Source organism: Lampris incognitus, chromosome 15 (genome assembly GCF_029633865.1).
Source record: "Lampris incognitus isolate fLamInc1 chromosome 15, fLamInc1.hap2, whole genome shotgun sequence".
NCBI lineage: Eukaryota > Metazoa > Chordata > Actinopteri > Lampriformes > Lampridae > Lampris > Lampris incognitus.
In genome coordinates, this window is record NC_079225.1 from 49,586,165 (window position 1) to 49,601,164 (window position 15,000).

Below are 15,000 nucleotides of genomic sequence, written 5' to 3' on the forward strand. Positions count from 1 at the left end.
TCCTTGTCCACCACCACAATGTCTGGTTGGTTAGCCAGCTCCTGTTTGTCAGTCTGGAACTTGAAGTCCCACAGGATCTTAGCTCTGCCATTCTCAACCACCTTTGGCTGTGTCCAGTGGCGGACCGGCCCTCTGGAGCACCGGGAGTTTTCCTGGTGGGCTGCTTGACAATTGGGGTCGATGCAACACAAAATATAAATATTGCCGGCCCCCACTTAAATAAAAATCACCAAGCATTGTGTGTCTGACTGGCCCAGGCAAGTGGGCTGCTTGCCCACTGCGGTTGGGTATTAAATCTGTCAGCCTCTCTCTCCCAGCCAATTACTTTTGGTCCGGTCCATTCTGCAGTTTCCTGGGCCGCGCCCCTTTCCCGTCTCTGTTAAGTGGCGACATTTGGATAAATAGTGGCGCGGAGCAAGGTGGACACGCAAAAAGAGAAAAAATGTGAAGGTGGTTAAAATGATTACTTTTACTGCTCAGATGGTTCCAGAGGTTCTTGCCACCTTGCTGCCAGTGTCATTGTGCCAAAATGTGTTCCTTCCAGCCAGCCTCCCCTAAGAGCAGCATGTTCCCCTTGTTCCATTTTACATCTGTTTTACTAAAGTTATTGTTATAAATATTGTTCACTAATCTTGTTTATGTCAAGTGTGGTGTGGTTTGTGTGGGCGGTGGTGTATCGCTAGGGGTTGGATGGCCAGTCTGAGTCAAAAAGTCCGGGGCCATTTTTCATTCCCAGTCTGCCCCTGGTGGTGTCTCCCATTTGGACTTGGGGACTTCCAGTCTGTATTCAGTACAGATGTTCCTGTACACTATCCCAGCCACTCGGTTATGCCTTTCAGTGTCCGCTTGCCCAGCCGGCATCTTGCACCCTGCTGCTAGTACTGGACTGTCTCAGGCCCGCCTGTCTTTGCCTGTCTGTCTTTGCCTGCATCATGGGTCTTGTCTGGTGTTGTAGATCAATTGAGATATATATATATATATATATATATATATATATATATATATATATATATATATATATATATATATATATATATATATATATATATATAGCATTTGTCAGCACAGATACAGGGAAAAAAAGTTTTAATACATTGCAGTACAGGCGTGTTTCATGCGACGCGCACTCATCATCTGCTAAACGTGAACGAAACAGGCCTGTACTGCAGTGTATTAAAACTTTTTTTTCCCTGTATCTGTGTTGATATATATATATAGTGATTATGGGGACAGAACTCCAAGTTCCATGTTTCTTAGATTGGTAGAAGAGAAGGAAATCATGAACATTGTACACAAATCAAGAACAAAAAAATCTACTGACTTGAATGATGTTGATATGACCTAGTTAAAAAAGTAATCAGATGTATTGCTAAACCACTAACCCACATCTATAACATGTCCTTTCAATCTGGTAAAGTTCCAAGCAAAATTAAAATATCTAAAGTTATACTGCTCTATAAAACCGGAGATAGACACCAGTTTATAAACTACAGACCGATTTCATTATTGTCACAATTCTCTAAAATACTAGAAAAACTAGTTGCTGTTAGACTAGACACATTCATTGAGAAGCACAATCTGTTGACCGATGCCAATACGGGTTTCAACCAAACAGATCCACATCTCTGGCACTCATTGAATTAATTGAAGAAATAACTAATTGCATATACCAAAAAAAAGTCTGCTGTGGGAATATTTATAGACATTACATTACATGACATTACATTGCAGTCATTTAGCCCATGCTTTTATCCAAAGCAACTTACAATAAGTGCATCATTTAACGTAGGAGATCAGGAGAACTACTAGTCATCAGAGGACATAAGGGCATCTTCCCTCTAAACAAGCATCTAAGAGCAAAACCAGTGCTAAAGTAAAAGCGCAAGAAAGAGACTTTCTTTTTTAATGAGTGAATACAATAAGTGCTAAGAGCAAGTAGCAGGGTAGTAGTTCCTGAAGAGGTGAGTTTTCAACCTGCGCTGAATGATGGGCAGCGACTCGGCTGTCCTGACATCAGTGGGGAGTTCATTCCACCACTGTGGGGCCAGGACAGAACAGAGCCGGGACCGGGTCGATCGGCCTAACAAAAACTTTTCACACTATTGACCACAGCAGATTAATAGCTGAATTGGAAAGGTTTGGTATCAAAGGGGAAGTACACAATTGGCTGAGACACTATTTAAATAACAGGCAGCAGTTTGTAAAGATACTACTACTACTACTACTTTTGGCTGCTCCCGTTAGGGGGCGCCACAGTGGATCATCCGTTTCCATTTCTTCCTGTCCTCTGCATCTTCCTCTGTCACACCAGCCACCTGCATGTCCTCCCTCACCACATCCATAAACCTCCTCTTTGGCCTTCCTCTTCTCCTCTTCCCTGACAGCTCCATATTCAGCATCCTTCTCCCAGTATACCCAGCATCTCTCCTCCACACATGTCCAAACCATCTCAATCTTGTGTCTCTTGCTTTTTGTCTGTGAATGTTCTCATTCATCCAGGTCATGGTTATCCAAAGGAATTGAATCGAGTGCAGGATGAGAGGCGAAACGTCTTCACGGACATATACCAAGTCCAGTTGCACTCAATTCAATTCCTTTGGATGTCTCTCTTGCTTTGTCTCCAAACCGTCCAACCTGAGCGGTCCCTCTAATATACTTGTTCCTAACCCTGTCCTTCGTCATCACTCCCAATGAAAATCTTATCATCTTCATCTCTGCCACCTCCAGCTCCTCCTCCTGTCTTTTCATCAGTGCCACTGTCTCCAAACCATACAACATAGCTGGTCTCATAACCATCTTGTAAACCTTCCCTTTAACTCCTGCTGGTACCCTTCTGTCACACATCACTCCTCACACTCTTCTCCACCCACTCCACCCTGCCTGCACTCTCTTCTTCACTTCTGCTCCTTATCTTATCATTCTGCTCCTTATCTCCTTATCTTATCTTTCTGCTCCTTATCGCCTCATCTTTCTGCTCCTTATCTTATCTCATCTTGTCTTATCTTTCTACTCCTTATCTTAACTCCTTATCTAATCTTTCTGCTCCTTCTCTCCTTATCTTATCTTTCTACTCTTTATCTTACTTCCTTATCTTATATTTCTGCTCCTTATCTCCTCATCTTATCTTTCTACTCCTTATCTTATCTCCTTATCTAATCTTCTCCTTATCTTCTCTCCTTATCTTATCTTTCTATTCGTTATTTCCTTATCTTATCTTTCTGTTCCTTATCTCCTTACCTTTTTTTTTTTAAATTTATTTCTGATTTTTCCCTTTTTTCTCCCAATTTAGTGGCCAATTGATCCCTATTTTAATTCAAACACCCACCCTCGTATTGCATGCGTTCGCCAACTGCATCTCTCCGGCCGGCAGTCTCGAAGGAGACCGCCTCCCCACACTCGTGACAAGGCGAATCCAAGCCGAACCACTGTTTTTCCGGCACACACGGAGACGCATTCATATGACGAACACAAGCCGACTCCGCCCCCCTCCCGAAGACAGCGTTGCCAATGATCGCTGCTTCATCGAGTCCGGCCATAGTCGGATCTGACGAGACCGGGGCGCGAACCCCGGTCCCCAGTGGGCAACTGCATCGACACAGAGCCGATGCTTAGACCGCTACGCCACCGCGGACTTTATCTCCTTATCTTATCTTTCTACTCCTTATCTTATCTCCTTATCTTATATTTCTGCTCCTTATCTTCTCTCCTTGTCTTATCTTTCTACTCTTTATCTTACTTCCTTATCTTATATTTCTGCTCCTTATCTCCTTATCTTATCTTTCTGCTCCTTATCTTATCTTTTTGCTCCATATATTATCTCCTTATCTTATCTTTCTGCTTCTTATGTTACCTCCTTATATTATCTTTCTGCCCCTTATCTTCTCTCCTTATCTTCTCTTTCTGCTCCTTATCTTATCTCCTTATCTTATCTTTCTGCCCCTTATCTTCTCTCCTTATCTTCTCTTTCTGCTCCTTATCTTATCTCCTTATCTTATCTTTCTGCTCCTCATCTTCTCTCCTTATCTTATCTTTCTGCTCCTTATCTTACCTCATTATCTTATCTTTCTGCTCCTTATCCTCTCTCCTTATCGTATCTTATCTCCTTCTCTTCCTCACCGAAAAGTCAGACGGACCTCCATTCAGCTGGCAAGGTTTTCCCTAAACTTCTGTGTGTGTGTGTGTGTGTGTGTGTGTGTGTGTGTGTGTGTGTGTGTGTGTGTGTGTGTGTGTGTGTGTGTTCTCCAGAGTCCACCCAGGCCCTGCAGGCTCCAGGGCGTGGGGGTGGCACCCTCAGCAAAGATCGGGAGATGAAAAAACTCAACGAGGAAATCGAGCGACTGAAGCGGAAACTAGCGGGTCAGTGGCTCCTTTCATCAAACATAATTTATTCTTATTATTCATCTACTTTTGTTGCGTTATTGTCTGCTGGTGAGTGGCTTCTATAGATACTGAATTAATGAATTATTATTTATGAAAGAAATATTAACCAAGGAATAATGTTGTTACATGAAATTACTTGGTACCACTTTACAATAAGGCTTCCGTTATAAAGGATTTATAAATGGTTTATAATTAGGTTATTGATTAGGTTGTAAACACTATTAATCATTAATGAACAATTATAAGCAATTTATTACACAGTTTTCATACATCGATGTGGCCTCACTATTTGGCAAGATCAAGTTACTGTTGCACTCTTTATCTATCCTGTTAAATCTTAGATCTTACTAGTTGCTACTTCAGTAACCAATGAGATCTGTGGCTTCACAGCACAGATAAATGTCGGCTCACTATTTGACAAGCAACAGGTTACTGTTGCCCTGTTTATCTAGTGCGTTATAACAGCTTATTAATGATTTATAAAGTGTTCACAACCTTCCGTTGTTCAGATGAGAAGTTAAACCAAGGTCCTGACTCACTGTGGTCATTAAAGATCTCATGGCACTTATCACAAAGAGTAGGGGGTCCCCAGTGTCCTGGCATAACTCCCAACCTGGCTCTCTCCATCTGGCCTCCTAATCATCCCCATTTAATTGGCTCAATGACTCCTCCCTTTCCACCTCAAGCTGATGTGTGGTGAAGTTCTGCCATGCATCACTAGGTGGTGCTACACACTGGTGGTGGTTGAGGTGAGTTGCCCCCTTCACTGTGAAGCACTTTGGGTGTCAACATAAAGCACTATATAAATGTAACTATTATTATCATTATTGTTATTATAATATGATTATTATTATTATTATACAAATGCCCTTTAACTCCATGCCATAATACAACATAATAGCCGGGTCCATTCCTTGGGCCTTGGGTTAGAATGAGGTAATAGTCTATTTGATGGATAGTGCTTTTCTTAGGATATGAGATGTTCCAAGTAGTGCCATCTTCTGTACTTCTTGTATTCTGATGTTACCCGGCAGGATCCATTGGATGTATTTCTCCATCCCTTTTTTTTTTACAAGTCCCAGGGCTCCAATCACTACTGGTATTGTTGTGGTTTTCATTCCCCACATTCATTCAATCTCTATTTCAAGGTCTTTATATTTCGGCAGTTTTTCAGTTAATTTTTCTGAGGTGTTCCTTTCAGTCGGAATGAACATCGGGATGGACAAAGGGAGTCGGGATGGGATGAACAAAGGAAGTCGGGATGGACATATTATTATTATTGTTATTATTATTACAACAACCTAATTTATAAAATAACTATAAACAATTCATAATAATGAGGGTAGTCCTATTATAAAGTGGTACCAATTACTTAATTATACACTTTTAAATAACACTAAGTTAATCACTGCAAATTAATGAACTATTATCCCTATGTAGACATGGGAATGTAAATGGTTTTCCGCAGAGACCTAGCCGGGAGAGAAGCATGATGACAAACCAACATGCACCCATGCTCTTATTGCCTTTATTTAAAGTCAAAAAATCATCAAGGGTCCAAGCATAGGAAAGTTAGTTCTGTTTCTGTACAAAAACCAAGTGATCTGTCCTTATTTGTTGACAAGATTGTCTTTATGAAACTTAAATATGAATTTGTCATCGATCCAGATACCAAGGTATTTATATTCTGTAACTCCCTTAGTAGTGGATCCTTGTACAGTGGAGATATGAACGTTTTTGCTACCGTTACCTCCAGAGCTTTAGAATAACATGAACTAGTTTTATGTGCATTCAGTACAAGTTTAAGGCTGAACTACAAGGGATTCAGAGGAGGTCTGGCCCCTGGACGTGCGGTACGCAGGCCCACCAGTGTGTGGATATTCCCTGATGCCCACGAACCAGCCCCCAGCTATGGGTTAGGTAGTGCCACTGCCTAGTGGATACCTCGGGGGAGGAATAGGCTATGGGAGTAAACCCCTATACAACATCAACGTCTACAGTGCTGTTGTTTTGTGTTTTTCGTGCCCTTTTGTATGTGTTTAAGCGAGTACTGCTGGCATCGTGTGTGGCTGCCGCCTCTCCCTCTCGTAGCCCCCCTTCCCATCCACCCCTGTATGTCTGTGTTATGTTTATCTGTTGTCTTTTTTCACCCCGTTCATTGTAAAGCCACTTGGAGTATTAGAAAAGCGCTATACTACTACTATTTTCGGCTGCTCCCGTTAGGGGGCGCCACAGCAGATCATCCATTTCCATTTCTTCCTGTCTTCTGCATCTTCCTCTGTCACACCAGCCACCTGCATGTCCTCCCTCACCACATCCATAAACCTCCTCTTTGGCCTTCCTCTTCTCCTCTTCCCTGGCAGCTCCATATTCAGCATCCTTCTCCCAATATACTCAGCATCTCTCCTCCACACATGTCCAAGCCATCTCAATCTTGCCTCTCTTGCTTTGTCTCCAAACCGTCCAACCTGAGCGGTCCCTCTAATATAATCATTCCTAATCCTGTCCTTCTTCGTTACTCCCAGTGAAAATCTTAGCATCTTCAACTCTGCCACCTCCAGCTCCACCTCCTGTCTTTTCGTCAGTGCCACTGTCTCCAAACCATATAACATAGCTGGTCTCACAACCATCTTGTAAACTTTCCCTTTAACTCTCCACCCACTCCACCCTGCCTGCACTCTCTTTTTCACCTCTCTACTGCACTCCCCGTTACTTTGGACAGTTGACCCCAAGTATTTAAACTCAAATGGCTTTGTCACCTCCACTCCTTGCATCCTGACCATTCCACTGTCCTCTCTGTCATTCACGCATAGGTATTCCGTCTTGCTCCTACTGACTTTCATTCCTCTTCTCTCCAGTGCATACCTCCACCTCTCCAGGCTCTCCTCCACCTGCACCCTACTCTCGCTACAGATCACAATGTCATCCGCGAACATCATCGTCCATGGAGACTCCTGCCTGATCTTGTCCGTCAACCTGTCCATCACCATTGCAAACAAGAAAGGGCTCAGAGCCGATCCTTGATGTAATCCCACCTCCACCTTGAACCCATCTGTCATTCCAATCGCACACCTCACCATTGTCACACTTCCCTCATACGTATCCTGCACCACTCCTACATACTTCTCTGCAACTCCTGACTTCCTCATACAATACCACACCTCCTCTCTCGGCACTCTGTCATAAGCTTTCTCTAAATCTACAAAGACACAATGCAACTCTTTCTGGACTCCTCTATACTTCTCCATCAACATTCTCAAAGCAGACATCACATCTGTGGTGCTCTTTCCTGGCATGAAACCATACTGCTGCTGCTGATCATCACCTCACCTCTTAACCTAGCTTCTATTACTCTTTCCCAAATCTTCATGTTGTGGCTGATCAACTTTATACCTCTGTAGTTGCTGCAGTTCTGCACATCGCCCTTGTTCTTGAAAATCGGTACCAGTATGCTTCTTCTCCACTCCTCAGGCATCCTCTCACTTTCCAGGATTGTGTTAAACAATCTAGTTAAAAACTCCACTGCCATCTCTCCTAAACATCTCCATGCCTCCACAGGTATGTCATCAGGACCAACTGCCTTTCCACTCTTCATCCTCTTCATAGCTGCCCTCACTTCCTCCTTGTTAATCCACTGAACTTCCTGATTCACTATCCCTACATCATCCAACCTTCTCTTTCTCTCATTTTCTTCATTCATCAGCCCCTCAAAGTATTCCTTCCACCTTCTTAGCACACTCTCCTCGCTTGTCAGCACATTTCCATCTCTATCCTTGATCGCCCTAACTTGCTGCACATCCTTTGCAGCTTGGTCCCTCTGTCTAGCCAATCAGTACAAGTCCTTTTCTCTTTCCTTAGTGTCTAAACTGTCATACAACTCACCATACGCCTTTTCCTTTGCCTTTGCCACCTCTCTCTTTGCTTTACGCTGCATCTCCTTGTACTCCTGTCTACTTTCTTCATCTCTCTTACTATCCCACTTCTTCTTTGCCAACCTCTTCCTCTGTATACTTTGCTGTACTTCCTCATTCCACCACCAAGTCTCCTTGTCTTCCTTCCTCTGTCCTGATGACACACCAAGTACCTTCCTAGCTGTCTCCCTCACTATTTCTGCAGTGGTTGTCCAGCCATCTGGCAACTCTTCACTACCACCCAGTGCCTGTCTTAACTCCTGCCTGAACTCCACACAACAGTCTTCCTTCTTCAACTTCCACCATTTGATCTTCGGCTGTGTCTTCCCTCGCTTCCTCTTCTTGGTCTCCAAAGTCATCCTACAGACCACCATCCGATGCTGCCTAGCTACGTTCTCCCCTGTCACCACCTTGCAGTCTCCAATACCTTTTAGATGGCGCCTTCTACATGAGATATAGTCCACCTGTGTGCACTTTCCTCCACTCTTGTACGTCACCCTGTGTTCCTCCCTCTTCTTGAAATATGTATTCACCACAGCCATTTCCATCCTTTTCACAAAATCGACCACCATCTGTCCTTCCAGATTTCTCTCCTTGACTCCATACCTTCCCATCACCTCCTCATCACCTCTGTTCCCTTCACCAACATGTCCATTGAAGTCTGCTCCAATCACCACTTTCTCCTCCTTGGGTACCCTCTCCACCATGTCGTCCAACTCACTCCAGAATTCTTCTTTTTCATCCATCTCACACCCAACTTGCGGGGCATATGCGCTGATAACATTCAGCAATAAACCTTCAATTTCCAGCTTCATACTCATCACTCTGTCTGACACTCTCTTCACCTCCAGCACGCTCTTGACATACTCTTCCTTCAGAATTACCCCTACCCCATTACTCCTCCCCTTCACACCATGGTAGAAGAGTTTGAACCCACCTCCGATACTCCTGGCCTTACTCCCCTTCCACCTGGTCTCTTGCACACACAGTATGCCTACCTTTCTTCTTTCCATCATGTCAGCCAGCTCTCTCCCTTTACCAGTCATAGTGCCAACATTCAAAGTTCCAACTCTCACCTCCACATGCCTACCCTTCCTCCTCTCTAGCTGCCTCTGGACATGCTTTCCCCCTCTCCTTCTCCTTCGCCCAACAGTAGCAATAGTTTCCACCGACACCCTGCTGGTTAACAGTACCGGTGGCGGTCGTTGGTAACCCGGGCCTCGACCGATCCAGTATGTAAGTCTTATTTATGATCCGCATATTTGATTTGGCAAAGATTTTACGCCGGATGCCCTTCCTGACACAACCCTCCCCATTTGTCCGGGCTTGGGACCGGCACTAAGGATGCACTGGCTTGTGCATCCTCAGTGGCTCGGTTTTTAGATAAGCGCTATACAAGTTTGATTTATTATTATTATTATTATTAGTGCAGCAACCAGGACACATACCCACATCCGGCTTCCCACCTGCAGACCAGCCAGTTGTGTGTAGGGACACCCGACCAAGCCGGAGGTAACACGGGGATTCGAGCCGGTGTTCCCCATGTTGGTAGGCAACGGAATAGACTGCCACACTACCCAGATGCCCCTAGTTCTGCCAATTCTAAAGAGATTATGATCATTTAAAGCCACCTCAGAATCACTAATGCTGCTCTTGAGCCATGTTTCTGAACGAGTCAACATATGTGGATCTGCTTTAGAGACTGATATATTCACGTGACCCAGTTTCTAATGCTGGTGTAAATTTCTGATATTCAATGAATCAACCCTAAGCCTTTTCTGGTCTTAAGTGAACATGGATTATTTTAGTACTACATGGATTATTTAGACAGAATGGAGTAGACTCGAGTAGGCATTTAATCTGAGAAGGAGCAGAGTTGCAGGGAACAACAGGACTGGAGCTCGGAGAGGCAGCAGGCCAGATACAGGTATGTGCGTGAGGTAGGAGACAAGGGATCGACTTGACAAACTGTCTTCAGGTGTAGAACTAGGAAGTCTGTGTGGGGATAGTCGGATGATAGACCACTAATGTGTAAGATAAAAAGTAGTTTAAAAATGGATTAACTAGGCTACCGCTTAGCCGGCTCATTGTCTGTTGTTAGCATGCAGCTCTGTGCTGCATCAAGACCCCAGAGAAGTCATTGTACAAAACACCTGACAAACACAAAGCAGTGAATCGCTGCCTGTTTCCCTTTCACCAGATTCTGATAGGTTGGAGCACCAGTTGGAGGAGGCAGTGACACTGCGTCAGGACTACGAAAGCTCTGCCTCAAAACTGAAGGCCCTGGAAAAGCAGGTCAAAGCCCTGAAACAAGAGAAAGATGACATCCACAAAGTAAGAAATAGATGTTTACGATCTCATATCATACTCTATTAGCATGTTAGCATGTGTGCTAACCCTGGATCACACTACTAACCCTGCTAGCGTACAGTCACTCCTGCTGTCCTCTCTTTTTTCTCTGTCTGGGTGAAATATATATATATTTCACTCATTGTTTGTGTGTGTATATATATATATTTATATTTATATAAAGCGTTTTTTTCCGAAACCGTCAATGGTGTTGTAAGTGCTCAACTAATGAGGAGCGGAATATCAACATGATAGAATATCAATATGTCGAGATACTATATATATGTGTGTGTGTGTGTGTGTGTGTGAGAGTTGTGGACTCGAGTCACATGACTTGGACTCGAGTACGACTCGAGTCACAAATTTGATGACTTGCGACTTGACTTGCCAAAAGGAAAATTACTTGAGACTTGACATCTATGACTTGGACTTGGACTTTAGCTGGATGACTCGAGAGAATTGTTTGAGTGTTTTCTCAATGTTTATGCGGGATGCACCTCTCTCGTATTTTATTTATTTTATTTTGTAATCATTCTTCATTTCCAGCGCTCACACAATTACCTATGCCCAGGCATCGCGTAGGGCCAATCAAACGTTTAGATGGGCGGGAAAACAAAAATACTCAAATCTAATTGGAGGTACCATCATGCTACTCAAAAACTAACGTCAGCTCTACTCAACATGAGCGCGGAGAGTTTGCAATCATGGCAAGTGCAGCTGCTGCTGGAACGATTCCAAAAATAATGATTTACAGCTATAAGAACTTGGAAGTTGTTGGGAAGAAAAGGGCTGCCGTTTGTAAAACATGTGCAGCCAAATTATCGGATGGGATTTCAACAACGTCAAACTTTGTGCGTCATCTGAAAAGCCACAAAGAGAAGTAAGTTTGTTTGCTAGGCTACAGGTACAGTAGAGTGTGAGTGGTCAGACACACACACAGACACAATCTGCCCGTTTGGAATACGCCAGGCTATATCGCCTGAACATCGTCCCAATCTCATCTCAAAAATACAATTGAACGTACTGTTCTATTTCGGAACACCTAACAGCGAATATTCAATTATGCTGGCCCAGTGGGCAAACGATGTCTGGCCGATGTAGCAGTCACCAGAATGAGTTAGCATACCCCCTGTTGCCCCCTGATAATTAGCCTATCAAACACTGTTTCAGTGCATGGTTCCACGTATCATACTATAATACAATATGATGTAGTTTTAAATATGCGTAATATAATGCGGTTCTCAAGAAAATCAGCCCATTCCGAACAGGCACTGAACTAGTGGTATTCAATCGGGATTATGTTTACACTGTTTTTAATTGAGCATTTAGACTTGATGCTCCGAATTATGTGCTACCGACGACTCCTGCCGAGGGACTACAGATGCAAATTAGCTTATAGCTAATTCTGGTGCAATATATTTATTGTGCATTGTCCCTGTCAAATAAACAAATAAATAAAAAATATTAAAGTATCTCCATGATTCAAATTAATCTAGTTATATACTGTCTTTAGAAAGATTTTTCTTCATTGAATTATAAACATTTATAAATACATTTACTTGTTTCATGAAACCAAAATTAATACCTATAATTTCCTATATTACAACACTTTTTGTATGGCACAATAGCAATTGAAATAATGCTCCGAGCATGACACAAAGTGCACTGCACCCAATATGAAGCATAGCCTACTAAGCATAGGCTTAGATTAGAACCATGGGGTAGTAGGTTATTCCACAAAGCTGGCTAACTAGGCAAGCCTCACTTCTGCGCAGAGTGAACCCCGGAACAGCTCTTTTTACTCCAATCCATGTTCCAGATCTGAAAGGTTTCCAGGGGTTACTTTGCGCAGATATCAGGCATCATACTCAGTTAGCCAGCTTTGTGAAATACTCCCTTGTGTCTAGTCCAGTGGTTCTCAAACCTCCATGGCTGTGACCAAAAACGCACCCCTATATATTTTAATGTACGCTTATTAAGTACACATCGTCACGTACATCGGTACTTAATAAGCGTACATAAGTAGGGTGCGCCTTTCGTCACACACAGCCCGTATTTATTGAATTACACCAGCAGCACCCCTGATTCCACTAATCTAGGGAGTCAAATAATTAAAGGTAGAGAAGGCGATTCTTTTCAGAAGCACTTTTTGTTATATTTTTTGCAATTCTCTTTACATCCCGACAGGAATCAATAAATAAAATGCTCTGACACTAAATTTAAAAAATAAAAAGAGTAATCTGTGGAAGTCGCAGGACCGTTATAAACCCACCCAATCATTTTAAGGTGTCCGGTTAAAATGATTGGATGGCCTACCTGCCTGTCAACCTATCTCCCTCCAGCAGTAGGCTAGTCAGGCAGTGCGTGTTTGTGTGTTTTGGAGGAGTGACTTTGGAGGGAGGCGATAAAGTCCTAGCCAACTTGATATTTTGCAAGTGCAATAAATTGTAGGTCGAACTAGACAAGCAGAGAGAGTGTTTGTTTATTGTGTATTGGAATGATCAATATGTTTTGTATTGTTATTAAGAGTTGTGCGCTCATTTGTGATTTAGAGTGTGCCTTTTATTATTTCTTAAATGTAAAACAAAATCCAACTGTTGTCCAAATTTGAACACAATGAAATGACAATTACTTCTAACATTATCTGTGGTTTATTTATGTATTATTGTAATGAAACAATTTAATATTACCTGAATTTTAAAAAAAAGTGTTGAATTGGTATAAAACACCCTACATTTGAGACTTGATGACTTGACACCTGAAATTAGGGACTTGTGACTTATCTTGACCTGAGCTTGGTGACTTGGGACTTGACTTTAGACTTGCCCTTAATGACTTGGGACTTGACTTGAGACTTGAAGGTTAAGACTTGAGACTTACTTATGACTTGCATAACAGTGACTTGGTCACAACTCTGGTGTGTGTGCGTGCGTGTAATCCATTGAGTCAAGTAAATTCTTTGAGACAGTACAAGCGTGTTTCACGCTATAAGCAATCATCAGCTGTCAATAAAGCTACCCCCCACACACACACACACACACACATATACAGTGCATCCGGAAAGTATTCACAGCCCTTCACTTTCCCCACATGTTGTTAGGTTACAGCCTTATTCCAAAATGGATTAAATTCCTTTTTTTCCTCATCAATCTACACACAATACCCCATAATGACAAAGTGAAAAAGGTTTTGTAGAAAGTTTTGCAAATTTATTAAAAATAAAAACTTAAATATTGCATGTACATAAGTATTCACACCCTTTGCTATGACACTCAAAATTGAGCTCAGGTTCATCCTGTTTCCACTGATCATCCTTGAGATGTTTCTACATCTTGATTGGAGTCCACCTCTATTAAATTCAATTGATTGGACATGATTTGGAAAGGCCCACACCTGTCTATATAAGGTCCCACTGTTGACAGTGCATGTCAGAGCAGAAACCAAGCCATGAAGTCAGAGGAATTGTCTGTGGACCTCCGAGACAGGATTGTATCGAGGCACAGATCTGGGGAAGGGTACAAAAAAAATTCTACAGCTTTGAAGGTCCCGAAGAGCACAGTGGTCTCCATCATTCGTAAATGGAAGAAGTTTGGATCCACCAGGACTCTTCCTAGAGCTGGCCGCCCAGCCAAACTGAGCAATCGGGGGAGAAGGGCCTTGGTCAGGGAGGTGACCAAGAACCCGATGGTCACTCTGACAGAGCTCCAGCGTTCCCCTGTGGAGATGGGAGAACCTTCCAGAAGGACAACCATCTCTGCAGCACTCCACCAATCAGGCCTTTATGGTAGAGTGGCCAGACGGAAGCCTCTGCTCGGTAAAAGGCACATGACAGCCCGCTTGGAGTTTGCCAGAAAGCACCTAAAGGACTCTCAGACCATGAGAAACAAGATTCTCTGGTCTGATGAAACCAAGATTGAACTCTTTGGCCTGAATGCCAAACGTCACGTCTGGAGGAAACCAAGCACCTCTCATCACCTTGCTAATACCATCTCTATGGTGAAGCATGGTGGTGGCAGCATCATGCTGTGGGGATGTTCTTCAGCGGCAGGAACTGGGAGACTAGTCAGGATCGAGGGAAAGGTGAATGGAGCAAAGTACAGAGAGATCCTTGATGAAAACCTGCTCCAGAGTGCTCGGGACCTCAGACTGGGGCGAAGGTTTACCTTTCAACACGACAACGACCCTAAGCACACAGCCATGACAACGAAGGAGTGGCTTCGGGACAAGTCTGTGAATGTCCTTGAGTGGCCCAGCCAGAGCCCAGACTTGAACCCCATTGAACATCTCTGGAAAGACCTGAAAATAGCTGTGCAGCGACGCTCCCCATCTAACCTTACAGAGCTGGAGAGGATCTGCAGAG

General features: G+C 43.3%; 1 protein-coding gene across 2 annotated transcripts in view; it reads left to right on the plus strand.

Annotated features, from left to right (window-relative positions):
• Positions 1-15,000, plus strand: part of cdc42bpb (CDC42 binding protein kinase beta (DMPK-like)) — a 177,716-nt gene that overhangs the window by 59,013 nt on the left and 103,703 nt on the right. For both annotated transcript variants that reach the window (XM_056295104.1, XM_056295103.1), the window contains exons 10-11: positions 4,246-4,356; positions 10,492-10,625. In XM_056295104.1, the coding sequence (XP_056151079.1) occupies positions 4,246-4,356; positions 10,492-10,625 (245 nt within the window). The remainder of the gene's footprint in view (positions 1-4,245; positions 4,357-10,491; positions 10,626-15,000) is intronic.